This window comes from Esox lucius, chromosome 1, assembly GCF_011004845.1.
Source record: "Esox lucius isolate fEsoLuc1 chromosome 1, fEsoLuc1.pri, whole genome shotgun sequence".
Lineage (NCBI taxonomy): Eukaryota > Metazoa > Chordata > Actinopteri > Esociformes > Esocidae > Esox > Esox lucius.
The window spans coordinates 30537909-30562204 of record NC_047569.1 but is presented as its reverse complement, the minus strand read 5'-3'; the positions used below and the strand labels follow the sequence as shown (position 1 = coordinate 30562204).

The window sequence follows — 24296 nt, the reverse complement described above, 5'->3', positions numbered from 1 at the left end:
GTCAAAATTGCCTGGTATTTGGAACTGTTCATAATTCCCTCCACCCTGACTAAGGCCCCAGTTGCAGCTGAAAAAAACAGCCCCAAAGCATGATGCTGCCACTACCATGCTTCACTCTGAGTATGGTGTTATTTGGGTGATGTGCAGTGTTGTTTTTGTGCCAAACATAACTTATGGCCAAATGATGGCCAAAAGGTTTAACGTTGGTTTCATCAGACCATAACACGTTTTCCCACATGCTTTGGGGGGATTTGTTGTTTGTTTTTGCAAACTTCAGCCGGGCTTGGATGTTTTTCTTTGTAAGAAAAGGCTTCCGTCTTGCCACCCTACCCCATAGCCCATTCATATGAAGAATACAGAAGATTGTTGTCACATGTAGCACACAGCCAGTACTTGCCAGAAATTCCTGCAGTTCCTTTAATGTTGCTGTAGGCCTCATAGAAGCCTGCCTGACCAGTTTTCTTCTTGTCTTATCATACATTTGGAAGGGACGTCCAGTCCAGTTGATTAATCAGAGTCACTTTAAATGATGGCAGGTGTGTAATGTGTCCCATTTAACATGAGTTTGAATGTGATTGATTCATTCTGAACACAGCCACATCCACAGTTATAAGAGGGTGTGCACACTTATGCAACTAGGTTATTGTAAGGTTTTTATTTTTCATTTTTCCCCCTTGAAGATTTCAGTTTGTTTTTCAATTGAATTACAAGTGGAAACAGTTCTGATATGATTTATCTTTGTCTTATTCTTTTACATCACAAAAACATGGAATTTTAACAGGGGTGTGTAGACTTTTTATATCCACTGTATGTAAAACTAGCACAGCTTGATTCATTGGTTTGCAGTGATTTCTGAGCATCCAAAACTCAGTTTAGTGTCATAAGTCCCAACATCTGTATGGTTATCAAGCGTTGCCTAACGGATCCAAACACCTCAGAACACAAACGAGATCAGGTCAGAGAACACATGTTTGCATCAGGTGTAAATTTAGACAAGTCAAACTAGTGTAACATTGTGTGAGGGGAAGGAGTCGAAGGCTGGAAGCGAGGGCAGGTGATCATTTTATTGAAGTGGGAATAATCAAACAGTACAGAGAACATGTATTAAGTGTGGACATTTAACACAACAAATCGGACACCACGTCAAAAACTCGAGGCACTGTAACACACAAGTGCAGATGTTCACCATTATGATAGTGCAAGAAATGCTGCATTAATGGGTTGGCAATGCTAGTCAGGTGGCAGGTGTTTAATCTTCCTGAACTTCTGTCTCAATGTTGACATTTTTCATATTTGTTCCCCCAAATATATACCCTGAGTACCCAAAAATGTAAAACAACATTGATTCAGTACTTCTCCATTAAATGTATTGTGCGGTCAAAGTGGGTTTGTTGCTATCCCATGAAAACTTACTAGAAAGCTACACATCAGCATCTTCTTCAGTGGTTGATCTACTTCCATTTGTGATATTGGATGACATAGCAATGCAACAGTAGGAAGAAATCCAATGCGAGCGGCACCCAGCGAGCTCTAAATTCTAGTTTGGCAAATTTAAAGAAATAAAAAAAAGTTATTCCAACAAGACTAGAAGCTGTTTGATTCATGGAATATTTGGTTTCCTGAGCTTCACATAGCAGGTGTAAGGCCGTGCCAGGCGCCCAATGAAGTAGGACACTACACTGGCATCAGTCTTCTCTGGTGGACTGGTGCCACTGAAGGAGAAATGCTGAAGAACGGAAGTAAAGAAGATGAAAAGCACCATTCTGGGAATTCCAATTCCATCTCCCAGACAGGACCGCTTCCCTGATGGGACAAGAGAGGAGCAGCAGTCAACTGACAACTGTGACACTGAATTCTACACATCAACCTGCCAGTGCTAATGAATACAGAATAGGTAAAACATCAAACAAAATGTAAACAATCTGGGATGATGTTGACACCCATTGTCTCTAAGATTCTTCTTATAACAGACTCACCCACTCCAAAAGCAAGAAATCCATCATTTTTCTTAAAGTGGCCACTATCATCCAGGAAGTTATCTGGATCAAACTCTTTTGGGTTATTAAACAGTTTGGGGTCCCAAAGCACAGATGACAGTAGTGGAAACATTTTGGTTCCCTGGAAGAATTGACAAGAACACTTTAAACAAAATCTGCAGTTTATTAAGTAAACATTATATTTGAGATGTTTGATAATTGTGTAGTGACCTTTGGGATGTGGTAGTTGTGGAACACTGTGTCACGGGTCATTTGGTGAGGAACAGCTGTAGGAGCAAGACTCATAGTTCTCTGAACTTCATGGATGACAGCATCCGTGTAGGGCATCTTCTTTCTGTCGTCAACTGTGGGGAATCTGTTTAAGCCAATCACCTCATCAATTTCCTTCTGAACTTTCTCTGAGGAAGAGAGCAACTGTTACAAAATGACAGTGATCAATGTGGATACAAACAAGAAACCAGGCAAGCCTAGTTCAGCCGGCACCCAAAAGAAAGTGTTGATCATGGCTGCCCTCTCAAGATTCTAACCTAGGTCACCCACGTGAAATGCTGTGTCTTCAACCACAACACCACAGAGCTGACCATTTGCTGGGTGTCAAATATAGCATATTGCATATTGACATGATATATTGTTGTCATGTATTAAGTTTGAATATTTCGTTAGACACCATTAACCATCATGTTAAACTGAGTAACGTTTCTTATGATGTTTACCTCCACCACAAATAGTATCTATGAACTGTATGACTTTTTCCATTTTAAAAGTGTATTAGCCATTCATGAATGACATTGAGACATTAACTACTGTATCAATATAGGTGACGATAACAGATTTTTACATCAAGTGAAAAAACGAGAGAGTCATGTAGCCAGCGAAAAGTTTGACTATCCTGAAGAAATGCTAAAACATAATTCAAAAATCCACCAGAAATAGTCACAATATAACAGTAAACTAGTGATGGCCGTACTTCTAGCAGCAGGATATTATTTTCTAGCAGTGCTAACTCAGATTTTCTTTTTGAAAATAAAAGCTATCTAGTCTGTCAATCTAGTCTGTCATTTTATGTTTAATGCCCGTTCCAATGTTGTTCTTGTCTGTTCTTTTTTTTACATACTAGATTGTTAACAATATGGCCTTCTAAATGTCAATAATGGCTTTTATTGTGATAATAAAAATCTGCTAAAATAACGCTAATGAAGCCTCGTTTGGCCATCACTAAAGTAAACAGTTTCATTTTAGGCTTCTGTAGCTGCAGAAAGTTGTTGCCAGCAAGGTTTTTGTCTATTCCGAACAAATCCTCTTTTACCACTGCCCGTTTAAAAGCTAATTAGCCATTTGTGAATGACATTGAGTCTCTATCAATATAGGTGACGATATATTTATAACTGAATTTTTTGTCAATTGAAAAGACGAGATAATCGTGTAGGCAGCGAAGTGTTCGTCTTTCCTGAACAAATCCTTATATCCACCAGAACTGTTTTATTTTAGGCTACATAAAGTTAGTCAGCAAAGTATGTGTCTGTCCTGAACCTCAGGCATCATGTGTGTTGACTGTTACAGGAGTCGAACACAGGACCAGTTATTCCGTAGCCCGCGTCTCTTACCACTATGTTATTTAACAAGGGGTACTCAGTCAGTCAGGGACGTACGGAATCAGTAAGAGACATTCACTCTTCTAGGCCGGCTCCGCTTACGCTGTCCAGTAAAAAAGGGTCGGTGGTCTTGAGAACTTTGGGTACCTTGGATCTGAGGGTACTTGATCATCATCAAAAAGGCATGTGATAGCGTGGATGACTGGGTCTCTGTGCCAGCAGCAAACAAATCCCAAACACATGGAAACAAGTTGTCAAAGTTGAATTCAGTCCTAGGCTTCTCCTGCTCCTAAGGAAAGCAGTAAAATACCATATAGACATCATAATCTAACAACAATTTCTTCAGAAATTGTTGATATGGCTCCATGTGATTGTTGAATACAAATTTAAGAAAACTGTGCTTTCTGGATATTAGTTGGTGCTATAATGTTATTTTGACAATGTGTAATAGATTCAACAACCAACTCCATGCAATCTGTCAATGGTTTTACCTCTGTCATTTTAACCAAGTACGCATCCAAGAAGTCTTGGGGGTTTGAGGTGTCCAGGTGGTTTTGGCGACGATCGGATTCCTGTCGTACGTAAGCTTTTGCCTTTTCTACTGCCGCAAACATCTCATGGTGTTTGCCTGGAAAACGCTCAACAATCTGGGGGAAAATATTGTACAGCTGGAACAGGTCCAACATAGATGACAGGAGACAGAAGAAAATAAGGTTTGGCAGGCTTGTTAGCAGACTCAGTCAACACACTAATCTCATAGACATGCAGGGGGATGATTGATGTGTGGTTAAGCCATAGATTCCCACGAACTCTACATATTGTACCACCCCTGTTCCATTGGTAGAATAAGGTAATGTACATAGGAATATGTACAGAATGTTTATAAATACTGTGAAGCCAGGATTTCAATGAAGACTATTTTCACTTATTTTTACTTACAAAGTGCATTTTACAATCAACAGCAAGGAAATATAAGAACATGAGATAATCTTGTACTAAAATGTGTTACCATACCATTGAAACGTTTCCCTTAAGTACATCAAAGTATGTATAGACTGCCTTGTACATGATCTGAAACTCTGGGTCGTTATATTCAGATCTGCACCCAAAAACTATGGAGCAGAACAGGTTGATGATGGAATGGAAAAGAAGGTCTTTGGGGTTGACAGTTGAATCTGAAGTAGAGAATGCAAACACCCATTACAAATGCATGCACAAACACATGAACACACAAACATGCATGTATGAACATGTGAACGCACGCATACACACACAAACAAACATACAGTACCTCCATGTTCACTGAAGGCTTTCACTAGACACTTAGCCTCCACTTGGACCCTCTCCTCAAGACTTCTGCATCCTATTCCAAAGTTTTTCAGAGACATCAAGGAGAAGCCACGAAGTTCTTTCCATCGCTGGCCATTACTCGACCCAACTCCTACAAGATGACAGAGGCACAGAGAGGATCAATACAGGTCAATAGTTCACTTTCCACACAGATTGTGTCTCGCACAATATAATTTCCTCACCATATTCATTCATGAGTCTTACAGCAATGGCAACATTGGCTCTTCCATTGAAATCTTCTCCTTGGTCCACTAGAGCTTCTTTAATAGCCTGATATCCAGAGACCACCACAACAGGTTCAGGACCCAGCCACACAGTAAAGACTGAGCCAAACTTCTTACTGAGCTTTTGGGGGGGATTAGAAGAACACATTGACTCTTACAATATTTAAATGTGAACATCAAATGTTGAGGTTGAAATCTTGAAAATTTTAATATATACCTATTTATATTAAATCAAACTTTAGGGAAACCCTGATAAGTTTTTTCAACCGGTGACTCTGCTTCTGTTTGGAGAGGTCTCCAACAGATAACCAACTACAAGCCTAAATCCACCCACTCCATTAATGACCTGCAGCTTACCAACAACATGAATGAGTTAAACTGCAAGTTCTGAAAGACAAAAGGGCAGCCCTGACAATATAGTTTCTCCCTGTGTGTCCAACCATCAACACCAACCCCCCACCACTGGGGGCCATTCACACTTATCCAACCCAATCTTCCACACTTCTGCCATTACAAATGAACCTACAATCCTGGTGGGGGACGTAAACAGTCTATTCAAGAGACAGAACCCCCACAAAGCAGCAGGGACTGAGGGTGTCTCCCCATCCACCCTTAAGCACTGTGCAGATCAGCTTTCTGCTGTGTTTACGAACATCTTCAACACCTCACTGGAGACATGCTGCATCCCGGCCTGTTTCAAGTCCTCCATCATCATCCTAGTCCCCAAGAAGTCAAGGATCACAGGACTTAATGACTACAGACCCGTCACCCTGACCTCTGTGGTTATGAAGTCACTTGAGTGCCTTCTGCTGTCTCAACTCAAGACCATCACCGACCCCCTACTAGACCCACTGCAGTTTGCAGTTTACAGATCCAACAGGTCTGTGGACCACGCGGTCAACATGGCTCTTCAATTAATCCTCCAGCCTGGAATCTACGCCAGAATCCTGTTTGTGGACTTTATTCAACACCATAATTCCTGCTTTCCTCCAGGCTACTTCAACTGGAGGTTCCTGTCCAACAGGAAGCAGTATGTGAGGCTGGGAAAGCACCTCTCCAACTCCCTGACCATCAGCACCTGCTCCCCCCAAGGCTGTGTCCTGTCCCTCCTACTCTTCTCCCTGTACACCAACTGCTGTACCTCCAGTCACCACTCTGATATTATCCATCCCCACATACACAAACAACCCTCACGTGGACAAAATCATATACCTTACATATACCTGTTAGTTATTTTTAGTAATTTGCTATTGCACAGTCAACTATATTTATTTCAATTTCAATTTATTAATGGATAGCCTCTTGAGATGCAGCATCTCATTTTCAAGAGGGTCCAAGTACCAGAACATAAATCCACAGCACTAAAAAACAACAACAAAAAACAAAAAACAAAACAACAACAACAACAACAACAACTAATATACACCTTACATCACCACCTTAGGCCTCAAAGCTTTGACATGTTATGACAGTTTCAAAAAAGTACAAGCAATTCATTGAACAATGAGTGGCACATAAAAAGGACAAAGATTGGATTCACGAGAGGTAAATCAATTATCCAGTTATATACCTATGTACATATACATATATACATATATACATATCAACATACACTTACATATACACATATACATATATACACACACACATGTATACATACACACACACACACACATATGTATATACATACATAATAGAAAGTCAGGCTTTAATAACATGCACACACCTTAGTTAGATATTGGAATATAGATAACTTGAATCTATGAAAAGAAGAGATAGACCTCAAGGAAAGAGGAAGGTTATTCCAATCACTGGTTGCTTTATAATGAAAGGATTTACGACCAATGACAGAAAAGATTCCTGGTACAGTAAAGGCGAGAGCTTGCATATCTCTAAGAAGATACCGCGAACTACTTGGAACTAAATGTTCTCTCAGGTAAGAAGGACAATCAAAGTAGGCACACTTAAAAACAAAAAGAAACCAATGAAAGTCTCTTCTTGCATTCAACTGAAGCCAATTCAATGATGCATACATTACACAGTGATGTGTTTTAAAAGGACACCTCAAAACAAGTCTACATAGAGAATTAAAAACAACATTAAGCGGCTTAAGAGCAGCATCATTGGTGTTCATATAAATAATATCAGCGTAATCCATAATCGGCAAAATCAACTGAGAAATTAATCTTTTCCTGACTTCCAATGTAAAACAATTGACAGATCTATAAAGTGTACTGAGACACCCGTATATTCTCTTTATGATATAGTCAATGTGAGGTTTAAAAGTAAGCTCAGAATCCAACAACAGCCCAAGGTATTTAAATTTTGTAGAATTCATCATAGAAGACCCATTAGCAAAATACAGTTGTAAATTAAGAGCACATGGTCTTCTGTGCCTCGTCCCAAACAGCATACAACACGATTTTTCAGTATTCAGCAGTAGGTTGTTTCTGTGAAGCCATTTTTGAATCATATTAAAGTCAACTTGTAACCTATTCTGGATCTGGTGAATATCGGGGTCAGCAGTGTAAATCACTGTATCATCAGCATAGAGATGTATCTTACTCATGGTGCAAATGTGAGATAAATCGTTAATAAAGATCGAAAACAAAAGTGGTCCTAGAGTGGAACCTTGAGGAACACCCTTATTAACCAGTAAGTAATCAGACAGTGAACCTTTAAACGAAACACACTGCCGTCTGTTATGAAGGTAGGAGTTGAACCAAAATAAAGCACTTTGATTCAAACCAATTCCATAAAGCTTATCAAGGAGAATGTAGTGATCCACCATGTCAAAGGCCTTGGAAAGATCAATAAAAATAGCACCAGTTAACTGTCCCTTGTCACAGGCAGAGAAAGTATCATTGGTGAACTTTAATAAAGCTGTAGTGGTTGAAAAATTAGGCCTAAAGCCAGATTGAAATGGTGATAAGATATTATTCTGAGTAATGAATTTTGATAATTGATTAAAAATAATTTTCTCAAATATTTTGGCAGTGGAACAGATAATTGAGATAGGACGATAATTATTCATAATAGAAGCATCACCAGTTTTCAATAAAGGAATAACTTTCGCGCATTTCCATGTAGCAGGGACAGTAAACGTGTTTAAAGACAGATTAAAAAGATCAGCAAGTGGAAATATCAGTATAGGAGCTGCAAGTTTAATATACCTAGCCTCAAGCCCATCCGGACCAGCACTACTATATTCCTTCAGATCAGCTATAGCATTAAACACGTCAATGGGCATAATTTTGTTAAATTTAAATAAACCAGACATAAAAGAAGATGTTGAGACCTGTTCATTAGTATGAGAATAAACATGATTGGAATCACCAATTGCAGTAAAATGCTGATTAAAAGCATGAGCAATAAGAGAAGGATCAGAAATTGTATCATTATTTATTTTCAGTTGATTAACAGGATTTTTAGTATTCCTATTGAGAACTCGATTCAAGTGAGTCTTGCACTGGTTCCTAAGAGATCTATAATAATCCCAGTCAGGGTCAGATTTACTAGCTCGATATTTAGCCCATGCCTTATCTCTTTGCTTAAAAAGATTAATTAAGTGAGAACTAATCCAGGGTAAATGCTTCCCTTTAACTCTAACATTTCTAAATGGAAAATGCTTGTCAATTACATTAATAAGTTCAGAATTAAAAAAATCAATGCATCTTCCACAAACGGAATTAGCTGGAACCTGTCCCAATTAATAGAGTTCAAATCTTGTATAAAGCAATCAACATTGGTATTTCTACTTTGACGTATTTTAATATATTTAGGAGGGAAATGAGGCATTTTGATTTTCCAGACACAGTAAATGGCAGAATGATCACTAAAACAATCAGCTAAGACACCAGATTTAACTATCCTTTCCGGATTAGAAACCAAAATCAGATCAAGCAAAGAGGAGGACCGACTATCTACTCTAGTAGGTTCCTTAATAAGTTGAGTCAGATTAATACTACTAAATAAGTTTTTGTCCCCAGCGGAAAATTTATTCAACCAATTGCAATTGAAATCTCCAAGAATGATCAGTTCTTTATGCCTCCCTAATGAGTTAATGGTAGACAAAATGCACTTTGTGGAATCTGATGGGGCAGACGGAGGTCTGTAAATATTACCAATAATTAAGTGTTTATTTGCATGAAAAATAATATTTATAAAAATACTTTCAAAGTTAACTGGATCAACTTCAGGAGTAATACGCTCTGAGTTAAGATTTGCATTAATGTATGTGGCCACTCCACCTCCTCTGGACAACCTATCAGCTCTGTACAATACATAATTGCTAATTTCTATAGCACTATCAGAAATAGAGTTATTTAGCCAGGTTTCAGAAATGGTAATAATGCTGGGTTTGTACTGAACAACCCAGGCTCTGAGATAATCAATTTTTAAAGTAAGGCTCCTGATATTCATGTGAACAACCTTTAGACCTTTAATGGATTCCATTGAGAGTGAAAAGTGAAGAACATGTCATAATGCCACAGTAAAAAGTATAGAAGAGGAAGGTGTAAAAGGCCACGGTAACAAAACAAAACAAACAGCAAAGGAAACAAACAAACAAACAGATAAACATACAACAAACAAACAAAATTTCAACTGAGCACAATTGCTCAGTGGTCATTAAATTAAATTCAAAAACAATTATCTCAGGGAATCTCAAAGCCCACATAACATATCCTTTTTCCCTTTTCTATCAATCTTTAATCCAATCAAAGTTGGCTGTATTTGAGGCCGTAGATTAATAATTTTCAAATTATGAGTAGCTTAATGCATAAAGATTCCAATATCACTGGGAAATCTTTCGGCTCTGTACGATACATAATCATTGATTTAAGCAGAGAACAAAAACAAACCAAATCGCAAAGCACAAAGCTACAAGGCACAATAACAAAAAAAAAATGTATGCTCAGTCCACTGTTCTTATTTGATTTTACTTCCCTTATTCCTTTTTCACTAATTATTGCACCAACAGCCAGAACAAATGATTAGTTTATTATGAAACTTATATGGCAATAAAACCCTGATTCTGATTCTGTAGTTCTTAGAGGGTGAGTTTTTTTACCCTAAAAATATCTTAAAGTTTTATTGAAGGAAACATCCTTTGAAGATTGCTTTGAAATGGTTCTGCCTAACCCGTTGCTCTGAGCAGTATCTTTAAATTATTTTTTATTATTAACCATAATACTGATCTGTGACTATCAATGCTTGCATGAATAGCTCGATTTATACATTTGAGAAAATTAAAAAGGTTTCCTATTTAAACTGACCTCCATGTAGAACTTGTCCGGCTGTTTCAAATCAATTTGTAGCAAATTACCAAGCAGGGGAATTCCGGGAGGACCCGGGGGCAACCGTCCATACCGTCTCTGTTTTCCCAAATACTTCCAAAGTAAAAGAATTATCAATAAACCTATTATTATGGATGAAATGTTAGTCTGCAAAACATATAGTAAACCCATGACCAAGTAACAGCAGAGCTATGGGGTGTGACAGGGAAACAATTTTGACTCTTGTCTATGTAGGGAGGGAGAAGACAGAGAGAAAAAAATGCTGGAAAAGAGAGTAGCTGTTAGAGAAAATGAGAGCAAGTTACCACATGTGAGCAGAGAGTGGAGGTGAAAAAATTAGACCCTTTCTCCTGGAAAAACAAAAAACCTGTCTGACAACTGTCAAGACATGAAGGGCTTGTCAATGTTCCCTCAGGGTGTTTAGCTAACATTCTCTCCAATGAAGATGAGAGGAATTCAGAGCAGGGGGGTGGCAAGAGTGGTGAGTGTGTGTCTGTGAGGACAGTCCAGTTTAAGCATTGAGCAGTATAATATCATGCAAACAGAAGCCTTCTCCGAATGGATCTCAGATACACTCCAGGTTCTGTATAAGACGATGAAGTGTGCAGTCCTTTTCCAGGCACAACCTCAAATTGATGTCTTAGATGGGTTATGGCTTGGGATCTGTTACAGTTGTGCTCAAAATTAGCATACCCTGGTAGTTAGTGTGAAATTTTGAAAATATGCACACACAAAACGGTTTACATACCCTTGAATGTTTGGCCTTGTTACAGACACACAAGGTGAAACACACAGGTGAAAATGGCAATTAAAGGTGAATTTCCCACAGCTGTGGCTTTTTATATTGCATTTAGTGTCTGTCTATAAATAGTAAATGTGTTTGTTAGCTCTCACGTGAATGCACTGAGCAGGCTAGATACTGAGCCATGGGGAGCAGAAAAGAATTGTCAAAAGACCTGCGTAACAAGGTAATGGAACTTTATAAAGATGGAAAAGGATATAAAAAGATAATCAAAACCTTGCAAAAGCCAATCAGTACTGTTCAAACACTTATTAAGAAGTAAAAAATTCTGGGATCTCTTGATACCAAGCCAAGGTCAGGTAGACCAAGAAAGATTTCAGCCAAAACTGCCAGAAGAATTATTCAGGATACAAAAAAAAAACCACAGGTAACCTAAGGAGAAATACAGGCTGCTCTGGAAAAAGACGTTGTGGTTGTTTCAGGGAGCACAATACGGCGATACTTGGACAAAAATTAGCTGCATAGTCGAGTTGCCAGAAAGAAGCCTTTACTGCGCCAATGCCATAAAAAAGCCTTGTTACAATATGCCCGACAACACCTTGACATGCTTCACAGCTTCTGGCACACTGTAATTTGGAGTGACGAGACCAAAATAGAGCTTTATGGTCACAAACATAAGAGCTGTGTCAGATAATACTGGCAGACAATTTGCATTTTTCTGCACGAAAGCTGCGCATGGGACGTTCTTGGACTTTCCAGCAAAACAATGACCCTAAGCATAAGGCCAAGTTGACCCTCCAGTGGTTACAGCAGAAAAAGGTGAACATTCTGGAGTGGCCCTCATATTCGCCTGACCTTAATATCATCGAGCCACTCTGGGGAGATCTCAAACGTGCGGTCCATGCAAGACAACCAAAGACTTTGCATGACCTGGAGGCATTTTGCCAAGATGAATGGGCAGCTATACCACCCGCAAGAATTTGGGACCTCATAGACAACTATTACAAAAGACTACACGCTGTCATTGATGTTAAAGGGGGCAATACACAGTATTAAGAACTAAGGGTATTCAGTCTTTTGTCAGTAAATTTTTTTCTTTGTTGCCATGTTTTGTTTTATGATTGTGCCATTCAACCTACAGTTGAATGTGAATCCCATAAGAAAAAAAAGACGTGTTTTGCCTGCTCACTAATGTTTCTCATGGTACATACATTACCAATTCTCCAAGGGTATGCAAACATTTGAGAACCACTGTAGGTGCTGGGCCGTCTTTGGAGTCATTGTCCTTTAAACTCCACCTAGTACTAAGCTTATAGAATTGTTTTTCAATGTTCATAATAAGTATTGTTTTGCTACTTGAATTAGTATTTCAAAATCATCGTGCCTTGCCATCATTTGTGTGTCGATCCCATACCAGGCTGTCATACAACAAGTCACTATTTGGATAGGAGTTACATGGCAAACATCCCTATTTACCTGAAGGAGTATATTTGCCTTTACAACCTCTTGATAATATTGGTGACCTCAATGATCTTTGGCTCCCTGAACCAGTAAAGAGGAGTTCACTGTCTTTTTTGGGTCAACTCTGCTTGCTAATATAAAAATACCAAATGTTTACATTTATTGTCCAAATGTCAACAATTATTGTTCAACAGTTTGATTGTTAATTCATTTATGTACAGGAATACAAATCTCAATCTACAAGTTATTTTTGCATTTTTGTTTAGGACTATATAATGCGCCCGGGGTAATTTCAGTACCATTGTGACATGTTTTTCTAAACAGATTTTTTATTGCAAAGCAAATTAATCAATAGTTTAATCAAATGTTTGGTGATACATACTTTACACATTTGTTCATATCACATTGTTAGGGAATTAGCCGTCAGCGACTGTCATTCCTCTAAAAGAGTTGTCATTGGATAAAAATCACTGTTGATGATTTACAGAGTAGAATCTGAAATTAAAGGGCACACAAAATATTGATCTGTTTTGGCTGTTGACCTGCCCAAGTATTGATTTAGTAGAAAATATTTTATCAAACTCTTGTGTTACAGCAGATCAAAATCTAGTTCAGTTCAAAGGCAGCTTAACCGACAGTATATTGTGTATTGAGATATGGAAAACAACCACCCTGAAGGCAATTCATGAATCTTACAACAAAAACAACTTTAAAAGACATAATTGTGGACCCATTACCCTTAAATTATAAACCCAAAAAGAGATTCATCTTAAAGATTTTAGTAAGGTATTGTAACTACGAGTCGCTAACCGACCTCTGCCCTTGTTTACAAAAACAAGGTGCCAAACATAAGATTGGTAATATCCAGCCAGTTACTGCTCCGGACAGGAAAGTGGTCACTCCACGGTCCTGACTTTGATGTAGCATTCATAGGACTGTGGAATGCGACCAAAACTGGCACACTCTGGGTCAACATTGATCTCCTCTGGGGGTTGGGTCCCACTGAAGGTGAAGCGCTGCAGCAGGGAGGTGAAGAAGAGAAACAGCTCCATTCTGGCCAGAGCCTCTCCCAGACACACCCTCTTCCCTGAAGAAAAAGAGAAAGATGGATGTCAGTAATCATTAGGGATGTGAACACAAACTAAACAGCTTTCAAACAGAAACCCAAATGAACCCAAAAGTACCTGCTGAGGAGGTCAATATGCAGTTAGCTTTCCTTTCTAATTAAATCAGGCAACAACTCTTTTCTACCAGTTTCCATTTCAAAAATCACACCTTCTTAGTTTTCCTCACTCCACATTAGTATTTAATAACTGCCCCACCCCAAAGCTTCTTTAGATTTTTCGTCTGGCTTTCCTGGTTGTATGTGAAAGAATAAATAAAACAAATGCAAACTGACATCACAAACTGGCCTTATTTCCATAGTTCACCCAAATGGTGTCGCCATTCACATTCAAGGATGTGCCACAGTGGCTGTGGAACAGAAATAGTCACTACAATCTAAGATACAGTCCATCTTTCAAACTATTTTTCAGTACCCAAAAGTACTCCCCAAATCACCCAAAAGAACACAAAAGTAACCAAACCAGAAGAGCTCAACACAACCCAAAATAGTTAAAACCTGATTGCCAACAGAATCAAAAACAGATATGACTGCCAAAGAGCCTAAATGGAGTATCACTTCTAAAATGTCCCCAATGCTCTCATCCTCTTCAATTGAATCAGTCACTGTAGTTCAAGAGTCTGCCTGAGTTGGAGCTGATCCTAATGTCATGATTGTGGTAGGAGTAGGACATGGGCGCAGAATCGAGGAAAAGGGTATAATCCATGATTTAATGAAAACAAAAGACTCAAACAAAACAAACAGCGGCAGCAGCAACCAATGACGTGGGGTATTCCAAACAAAGGAGAAACCAAAAATTAACTACACCAGCATGGCAAAATCAAAGGACTTAAATAGGGTCCCCAATTGGAGGCAATGACCAACACCTGCCTCCAATTGGGGAGACCAAAAGGATTGGAGGTGGCTACATGCCACCTCCTGTCCTGTCCTGGCTATGCCCCGAGCCCAGCGCAGAGATGGCTAGGGGCATAGCCAGGACGTGACACCTAAAGGTAAAAATTAATTAAATCGCAAGGGCTACGTTTGATTGCTCTGACTATATCCGCAACCTAGTAGAGTCAGTCAGACCAAGATATTTTAGCAACAGAACCTGGGGGTATACCAGTAGTAGGGACACTGCCATATTGAAATATGGGTTGGGCAAAGTCTGAAAGTGGTGTAGTGAGCATAGCCGCAGCAAGATGTTTGAATCGGATCTGCTGACAGCTGAGCATGTGGGGTGGTTCTGAACAAATATCTCAATAGCGCAATACGTTTGTTTTGTGAGTGCTGTGCCCTTGTTCTGGCAGCTAACTTGCAAAGGAAGCAAATCGGTAGAGTGAATGGTGAATAATACAAACATACAGTCAGAACCTCATCAGGGGGTGCAGAAGCTACAACAGTTGTGGCGGTGGAACCCCCTGACCCTTCAGTTCCCATGGAAGAGTGTTATCCTTTAAATCACATCATGAAAAAATATGGGAATATAATGAGACTGGCATTTTGAAACTTAACATGACACAGAAGTGCTGACTAACTCTGAACAAAGGACAATAGATAGGGCGTGATGCCTGTTCTATGAAAAGGCCCATGGACCGTAGGTTGGAACATACCATACAAGGGTATTTGTAGGATAAACCTTTCTTATTGGAGGATAATGGACTGTGTAATGTTTGGCTATGATTACTGACTGCCTCCTATGTGTCCTGACATAAAAGATTGTGTTAACTGTATAACTATTGGAGAACATGGAAGAACTATGGAAGATCAACATCTTGGACTTATGCAAGAAAATAAAGTTCTCTTCTGACTTCCAGATTAATTAATTTTGTTCATGGATCAAAAGTGAACAGAATCTTACAGTAATCTTACCCAATCCAAACGGAAGGAATCCATCATTTTTCTTAAAGCATCCATTTTCATCCAGGAAGTTCTCTGGGTCAAACTCATCTGGGTTCTTAAACAGTTCAGGATCAGACAGAACAGAGGAGAACAGAGGCAAGACCATGGTACCCTGGAAGAATAGTATAAGAACACAATTACTACCTTGCTTTGAAAATAGCAAGAAGGTAAGTCTATCTTCAATAGTCATTTTGAGGTATTTTCAACTGTATGTTTAGAATTGCAAAATTAATGTCATATAGACTTGTCATCACCTCTGGGATGAGGTAGTTGTGAAACTCTGTATCTCTGATTACTTTGTGGGGTACAGAGGTGGGGGCAAGGTCCATGAATCTCTGGACCTCATGGAGGACTGCATCCGTGTAGGGCATTTTAACTCTGTCGTCAACTGTTGGAACTCTTGAGCCAATCACATCGTCTATCTCCTTCTGAACTTTCCCTGAGAAAGATTAACATCACACTTTATGTTACACTGATACCATTGACCCATTGTTGTTGATGTTATCAGTAGTAACTACTTTATGTTTTATTGTCCAGGAGACTTGAATGTGTGATGAATGGGTGTGGGAGACCAGAGGGGATCCAAACGCAGAGCGGGAACTTTAATGTTAGACCTTTCAAGCAAAACAAGGGTTCACAAAGAGCATAAAAGAGAAAACAGGGCAAAAGACCTGATGGCAGGCCCGAAATCCAGGACACAGGAATACCAAAATGCCAGGAATACTACCAAAAGGAAATAGTCAAACAGAATGCTCCTAACACAGGATACGGCTTAAATAACTCACAAAGGATGGCCGGCGGGAACCCCCACTTAATATCCTCACTAACGTTACACAGGTGTACACAATAACGGAGAGTGGCTGATGAAACGTCAGCCAGGGAACGTTCAGAGGAGAACAAGGGGTAGGTGAGTGGCAGGTTGCAGGAACGGTACAGGAGCACCATGAGGAGCATGGGTCCTCACAGAATGTGACCAATGTAAACTTGAGAAGATGGGTACCTTGAATAGAAGGGTACTTCATCATCATCAGAAAGGACTGTCTTAAGGTGGAAGATGTTGTTTCTGTTCCAGCACTAAACAGGTTCCATGCAGTCATCACCATGTTGTCATAGCAGAACTCAGTGTTGGGATCATCTTTCTCCTAATAGAAGATAACAGAAAATACACTTCTTTAATTCACCATACCACGAGTACAGAGTGACACCAGGTGGCTATACACTCACCTAAAGGATTATTAGGAACACCATACTAATACTGTGTTTGACCCCCTTTCGCCTTCAGAACTGCCTTAATTCTACGTGGCATTGATTCAACAAGGTGCTGAAAGCTTTCTTTAGAAATGTTGGCCCATATTGATAGGATAGCATCTTGCAGTTGATGGAGATTTGTGGGATGCACATCCAGGGCACGAAACTCCCGTTCCACCACATCCCAAAGATGCTCTATTGGGTTGAGATCTGGTGACTGTGGGGGCCATTTCAGTACAGTGAACTCATTGTCATGTTCAAGAAACCAATTTGAAATGATTTGAGCTTTGTGACATGGTGCATTATCCTGCTGGAAGTAGCCATCAGAGGATGGGTACATGGTGGTCATAAAGGGATGGACATGGTCAGAAACAATCCTCAGGTAGGCCATGGCATTTAAACAATGCCCAATTGGCACTAAGGGGCCTAAAGTGTGCCAAGAAAACATCCCCCACACCATTACACCACCACCACCAGCCTGCACAGTGGTAACAAGGCATGATGGATCCATGTTCTCATTCTGTTTACGCCAAATTCTGACTCTACCATCTGAATGTCTCAACAGAAATCTAGACCAGGCAACATTCTTCCAGTCTTCAACTGTCCAATTTTGGTGAGCTTGTGCAAATTGTAGCCTTTTTTTCCTATCCGAAGTGGAGATGAGTGGTACCCGGAGGGGTCTTCTGCTGTTGTAGCCCATCCGCCTCAAAGTTGTGCATGTTGTGGCTTCACAAATGCTTTGCTGCATACCTCGGTTGTAACGAGTGGTTATTTCAGTCAAGGTTGCTCTTCTATCAGCTTGAATCAGTTGGCCCATTCTCCTCTGACCTCTAGCATCAACAAGGCATTTTTGCCCACAGGACTGCTGCATACTGGATGTTTTTCCCTTTTCACACCATTCTTTGTAAACCCTAGAAATGATTGTGCATGAAAATCCTAGTAACTGAGCAGATTGTGAAATACTCAGACCGGCCTGTCTGGCACCAACAACCATGCCACGCTCAAAATTGCTTAAATCACCTTTCTTTCCCATACTGACATTCAGTTTGGAGTTCAGGAGATTGTCTTGACCAGGACCACACCCCTAAATGCAACTGCCATGTGATTGGTTGATTAGATAATTGCATTAATGAGAAATTGAACAGGTGTTCCTAATAATCCTTTAGGTGAGTGTATACCAACACAGAACTTCTCTTGCTTGTCTATTCACTTTTGATAAAGAACTTCTCTTGCTTGTCTATTCACTTTTGATAAAAAATTGACACATGTCCATGAATGGCATAACAGTTCACAGCACAGTCCATATCTGCATGATATGTATGAGGTTTAACCTCATACATGATTAATATCCCATGTTTTCTACCTCAAGCATTTTAATTAAGAACGCTTCGAGTAAGTCCTGAGGGTCAGAGGTGTCCAGGTTCTTAAGACGAAGTTCTGCCTGCGCCCGCATGTAATCTTTGGCCTGGTTTATGATGGCAAACATTCTATGATGTTTGCCTGGAAACCACCAAACAATTCGAGGGAACATGTTAAACATCTGGAAGAAAGGGATGAAAAAGGAGAATGTTTTGTTTGTGAAATGAGCATGATAGTGCATCAGTTTGGTACAATAGGTAACTGAGAGCAAAGGAAAATTCTGAGATGGGATGATTTGAAAAGTTACTCTACCGCTCCTATAGGACTGCTGAGAACATTGAAGTAGTCATTAACAGCCTTTTGTATGAGTTGAAACATTGGATCGTTATATTCAAACCGGTGTCCAAACACTATGGAACTGATCACATTGCCAATAGAATTGCAAATCATTTTCTTGGGATTGACAACTGAATCTGGATAACAGAAGAAAGGTAAACACATACACACAAACACACACACACACACACACACACACACACACATATTCACTTTTAAACATATGATTGTTCATCAATAATTATGTGACAATTTAAGAAATACCGGATGAGGCAGGTTTTCCCACTTACAAAGCATGTAGAAGTCTGTATCATAGGTACTCTTCAACTGTGAGTGACGGAATCTAAAACAAAAATCCAGAAAATCCCATAGTATGATTTTTAAGTAATTAATTTGCATTTTATTGCATGACATAAGTATTTGATACATCAGAAAAGCAGAACTTAATATTTGGTACGGAAAACTTTGTTAGCAATTACAGAGATCATACGTTTCCTGTAGTTCTTGACCAGGTTTGCACACACTGTAGCAGGGATTTTGGCCCACTCCTCCATACAGACCTTCTCCAGATCCTTCAGGTTTCGGGGCTGTAGCTGGGCAAATACGGACTTTCAGCTCCCTACAAAGATTTTCTATTGGGTTCAGGTCTGGAGACTGGCTAGGCCACTCCAGGACCTTGAGATGTTTCTTACGGAGCCACTCCTTAGTTTCCCTGGCTGTGTGTTTCAGGTCGTTGTCATGCTGGAAGACCCAGCCACAACCCATCTTCAATGCTCTTACTGAGGGAAGGAGGTTGTTGGCCAAGATCTCACGATGCATGGCCCCATCCATCCTCCCCTCAATACGGTGCAGTCGTCCTGTCCCCTTTGCAGAAAAGCATCCCCAAAAAATGATGTTTCCACCTCCATGCTTCAAAGTTGTGATGGTGTTCTTGGGGTTGTACTCAGTGGAGTTTAGACAAAAAAAGCTATATTTTTGTCTCATCAGACCACATGACCATCTCCCATTCCTCCTCTGGATCATCCTTCAGAAGGGACATGCGCTGGCTTGAGCAGGGGGACCTTGCGTGCGCTGCAGGATTTTAATCCATGACGACGTAATGTGTTACTAATGTGTTTTTTTTGAGACTGTGGTCCCAGCTCTCTTCAGGTCATTGACCAGGTCCTGCCATGTAGTTCTGGGCTGATCCCTGCTGCAGTGTGTGCAAACCTGGTCAAGAACTACAGGAAACATATGATCTCTGTAATTGCAAACAAAGGTTTCTGTACCAAATATTAAGTTCTGCTTTTCTGATGTGTCAAATACTTATGTCATGCAATAAAATGCTAATGAATTACTTAAAAATCATACAATGTGATTTTCGGGATTTAAAAATGACAAACTCCTACATGCTTTGTAAGTGGGAAAACCAGCAAAATCGGCAGTGTATCAAATACCTGTTCTCCCCACTGTATATAGATATAATTAAGAGACCACTTCACCTTATTCTTTTGTTTCCAAAAATATTGAAAAGGAAAGTTTTGAGTGAGGAACAGAAGTGTTCAATTTGCAGTGGTCTCTTAATTTCTTCCGGAGGTATATATGTACATATATTACACACACACACACGTGTCGCCCAACCCACTTACACTGCTTCCAAAACAAATGGTTATGTTAACATGGAATGTATACAGTTATTGCCCTAAAACAATCACAAAGGAAAACCAGCAACCTCCATATTCATGAATGGCTTCAATCAGAAACTTAGTCTCTTCTTGGATCCGCTGTTCAATTGTCCTGCGCCCCATCCCAAAGTTTTTCAGGGTCATCAATGACATCCTACGAAGATCTTTCCATCTTTTCCCACTACTCACCAACACTCCTACAATGAAGAGGACAGAACCATACAGAAATAGTGTTAGAACAGCATAATATAACCTAACAGGATCTCATTATATAACAATAAAAAATGTAACCCACAAATAGGACAAAGCCCCTTTGGCTAAATGTGTACAATAGCAGGAAATGTGGTTTAAAACAACCACCTTCTCATCATCCAATAGTGAAATGTACATAATTGCAATAAAGTTTCTTTAAATTAATTCTTACTCCATAGAAAATATCACAGAATTTTACCCACCATATCCCTGAGAGATGGTCATGATGACAGGGTAGTTGGCTCTGCCGCTGAACTCTTCTCCCTGGTTGACAAAAGCTTCCTTGATAGCCTGATATCCAGAGACCACTACTACAGGTGTGGAGCCCAGCCATACGGTAAAGACTGACCCATACTTCTTACTGAGCTGAGGAGAGAATAGCAAAAGACTGGATCATGATGCCTCAGTATCCAGACTAGTTGGTCTTGTTATTTATTTGGATAGTAATGTGAAGAGAAGAGACGCTAAGCAAGGTTTATTTGTATAGTGAATTTCACACACAGGGCAATTGAAAGTACTTTACATGAGAAATAACAAACTTCAGGCACACTAGATATTAATTTAGCATAGAAGACAAATCATACAAATAAAAACATCAAATTTAATATGGCTAAAATAAACAACAAAAGGCAGAAGAAAACATAAAGGTTTTTAGGTGGTAGCCTAATGTGTTGGGGATGTTTTTCAGTTGCAAGGACAGGAAGCCTGGTCAGGATCGAGGGAAAGATGAATGGAGCACAGACAGATCCTTGATAAAAACCTTTTCCAGAGAATTTGGGACCCCAGACTGGGGTAAAGGTTCCCCTTCCAACAGTTCAACAACCCTAAGCATACAGCCAAGACAACACAGGAGGGACTTTAGAAAAAGTCTGTGTATGTTCTTGAGTGACCCAGCCATATCTCTGGAGAGACCTGAAAATGGCTGTACAGTGATGTTTCCTATTCAGCCTGTTAGAGATTGAGAGGATCTGCAAAGAAGAATTTGAGAAACTGCCCATATACAAGTAGAAGAAGACTCAAGAATGAAAAAGACTCAAGGCTATCTACACTGCATGCACAATTATTGTGAGTATTCTGATCATATTATTATTTCTATGCACATTTTCCAACTCCAAACCATTTAAACTTGAATGCTCATTGGATTGAATCATATTCAGGTGATATGTATTTGTGTAATGAGGGAGGGTGTGGCAACATTGAATAACACCTTATATCAAGGTGTACCTAATTATTAGGCAGCTTCATGACCTCAGGTAAAATGGGCCAAAAAAAGAGATTTAACTGAAAATGAAAAGTAATTAATTATAAAATGTGTTTCAGACAGATGCAACCTTCTTGAAATAGCTAAACTATTGAGGCATGACCACTGGACACTCAAACGTTTTGTTGTGAATAGTCAACTGGGGTGCAAAAAATGCATGGAGAAGAAAAGACACAAATTAACTGCAAAATACTTGAGAAGAGTTAAACGTGAAACTATCAGGAACCCATTATCCTCCAGTGCCACCATATTCCAGAACTGCAACCTACAACCTGCAGCCTCAGCATTCAAGTAGGCTATGTTCCTTATGCAGGACAATGCTCAAGCACATGTATCCAAGAATTCCACTGCTTGCCCTTCAAGCAAGGGCCTCAAAGATGCCTGAATAATGACCTGGCCCCCTTCCTTACCTGACTTAAATGCTATTGAGGACTTTTGGACCCTTCTCAAACGTGAGATTTACAGTCAGGGAAGACAATACACCTCGTTGAACAGCATTTGGGAAGCTGTGTTTGCTACTTCAATGAAAGTTGATAGTGAACAGATCAAGAAACTGACAGTCTGCATGGATGGAAGGCTCATGGCAGTTATTGAAAAGAAGGGTGGCTATATCGGTCATTTTAGCCAGTTCCTTTCGCTGAAGAAATTATTATAACCCTATCCTATTTACATTTTACACTCTGATTCTATTTTGCTAATATAACTTGGACACTTATTGCTATGGAAATTAAATTCACAGACCTTCATATACAACTTGTATGGGGCTTTCACATCCATTTGTAACAAGTTACCGAACAGAGGAATCGGAGCTGGACCCGGTGGCAAACGTGAGTGGCTTTGTCCCCTTTGATTCTTCCAAAGCAAAATAACTGTAACTAAACCTAATATAATAGGGATAAAGTTAGTCTGCAAAATATAAAGTAAATCCATCTTTAGTTAAATATAGGACAATGACAGCCAACCAAGTCCTGGGAATCTACAACAGAAAGACTTTTAAAGGTCCGTTCCAGTTCAGATTAATGATTAATTGCCACACAGTTGCCAAAAGATTGTGCAAAACAAGCAGGACAATATAGGGGTTATTGCCCTGCCTAGGATGAACTCAATTAATGATCAAACAGGTGTCCTGACTCACTGAGGTCAGGAATGGAACTTATTGCCAGAATAGAGTGTTACCCTGGTGTCAAATGTCCAGTCTCACCATCACATCATGACCACCTCCTTATCTCTAGATCTTGATTGGCACATGAATCCCCCTTCCTCCATCTTCTAATGTGCAATATATTGTACACTGAACAAAATTATAAACGCAACACTTTTGTTTTTGCCCCCATTTATCACGAGCTGAACTCAAAGATTTTTCTCTATGTACACAAAAGGCCTATTTCTCTCAAATATTGCTCACAAATCTGTCTAAATCTGTGTTAGTGAGCACTTCTCCTTTGCCGAGATAATCTATCCACCACACAGGTGTGCCATATCAAGATGCTGATTTGACAGCATGATTATTGCAGCCTTAGGCTGGCCACAATAAAAGGCCACTCTAAAATGTGCAGTTCCATCACGCAGCACAATGACACAGATGTCGCAAGTTTTGAGGGAGCGTGCAATTGGCATGCTAACTGCAGGAATGTCCACCAGAGCTGTTGCCCGTGAATTTAATGTTCATTTCTCTACCATAAGCCGTCTCCAAAGGCGTTTCAGAGAATTTGGCAGTACATCTAACCGGCCTCATAATCACAGACCACGTGTAACCACACCAGCCCAGGACCTCCACATCCAGCATCTTCACCTCCAAGATTGTCAGAGACCAGCCACCCGGACAGCTGCTGCAACAATCGGTTTGCATAACCAAAGAATTTCTGCACAAACAGTCAGAAACCGTCTCAGGGAAGCTCATCTGCATGCTCGTCATCCTCAAAAGGGTCTTGACCTGACGGCAGTTTGTCGTCGTAACTGACTTGAGTGGGCAAATTTTCACATTCGATGGCATCTGGCACTTTGGAGAGGTGTTCTCTTCAAGGATGAATCCTGGTTTCACTGTACAGGGCAGATGGCAGACAGCGTGTATGGTGTCGTGTGGGTGAGTGGTTTGCTGATGTCAATGTTGTGGATCGAGTGGCCCATGGTGGCGGTGGGGTTATGGTATGGGCAGGCATGTGTTATGGGCAGGTGTGTGTTATGGACAACGAACACAGGTGCATTTTATTGATGGCATTTTGAATGCACAGAGATACCATGACGAGATCCTGAGGCTCATTGTTGTGCCATTCATCCACGACCATCACCTCATGTTGCAGCACAATAATGCACGGCCCTATGTTGCAAGGATCTGTACACAATTCCTGGAAGCTGAAAACATCCCAGTTCTTGCATGGCCAGGATACTCACCGGACATGTCACCCATTGATCATGTTTGGGATGCTCTGGCTCTGTGTATACGACAGCGTGTTCCAGGTCCTGCCAATATCCAGCAACTTCGCACAGCCACTGAAGAGGAGTGGATCAA

General features: G+C 40.0%; 2 protein-coding genes across 4 annotated transcripts; both read right to left on the bottom strand.

Annotated features, from left to right (window-relative positions):
* Positions 1 to 1044: 1044 nt before the first annotated feature.
* On the bottom strand, positions 1045 to 11343 carry LOC105006869 (cytochrome P450 2M1). 2 transcript variants are annotated; one of them, XM_010865582.5, is made up of 9 exons: positions 10440 to 11343; positions 5122 to 5284; positions 4881 to 5030; positions 4604 to 4764; positions 4081 to 4236; positions 3737 to 3878; positions 2208 to 2395; positions 1977 to 2118; positions 1045 to 1803 (listed from the first exon to the last, which is right to left on the bottom strand). In XM_010865582.5, the coding sequence occupies exons 1-9, from the start codon at positions 10629 to 10631 to the stop codon at positions 1601 to 1603; spliced, it is 1497 nt and encodes a 498-aa protein (XP_010863884.2). In that variant the 5' UTR covers positions 10632 to 11343; the 3' UTR covers positions 1045 to 1600. The 2 variants fall into 2 exon arrangements, with proteins under 2 accessions (XP_010863884.2, XP_010863883.2); XM_010865581.5 differs by having other exon boundaries at positions 4081 to 4257; positions 10440 to 11342.
* A 1627-nt stretch (positions 11344 to 12970) lies between these two features.
* Positions 12971 to 22809, bottom strand: LOC109616059 (cytochrome P450 2M1). Of its 2 annotated transcripts, none has more exons than XM_029116420.2 (9): positions 22529 to 22809; positions 20730 to 20892; positions 20322 to 20471; positions 18587 to 18747; positions 18279 to 18455; positions 16668 to 16809; positions 15922 to 16106; positions 15627 to 15779; positions 12971 to 13750 (listed from the first exon to the last, which is right to left on the bottom strand). In XM_029116420.2, the coding sequence occupies exons 1-9, from the start codon at positions 22715 to 22717 to the stop codon at positions 13490 to 13492; spliced, it is 1581 nt and encodes a 526-aa protein (XP_028972253.1). In that variant the 5' UTR covers positions 22718 to 22809; the 3' UTR covers positions 12971 to 13489. The 2 variants fall into 2 exon arrangements, with proteins under 2 accessions (XP_028972253.1, XP_028972276.1); XM_029116443.2 differs by having other exon boundaries at positions 15638 to 15779; positions 22529 to 22806.
* Between the last annotated feature and the right edge of the window lie 1487 nt (positions 22810 to 24296).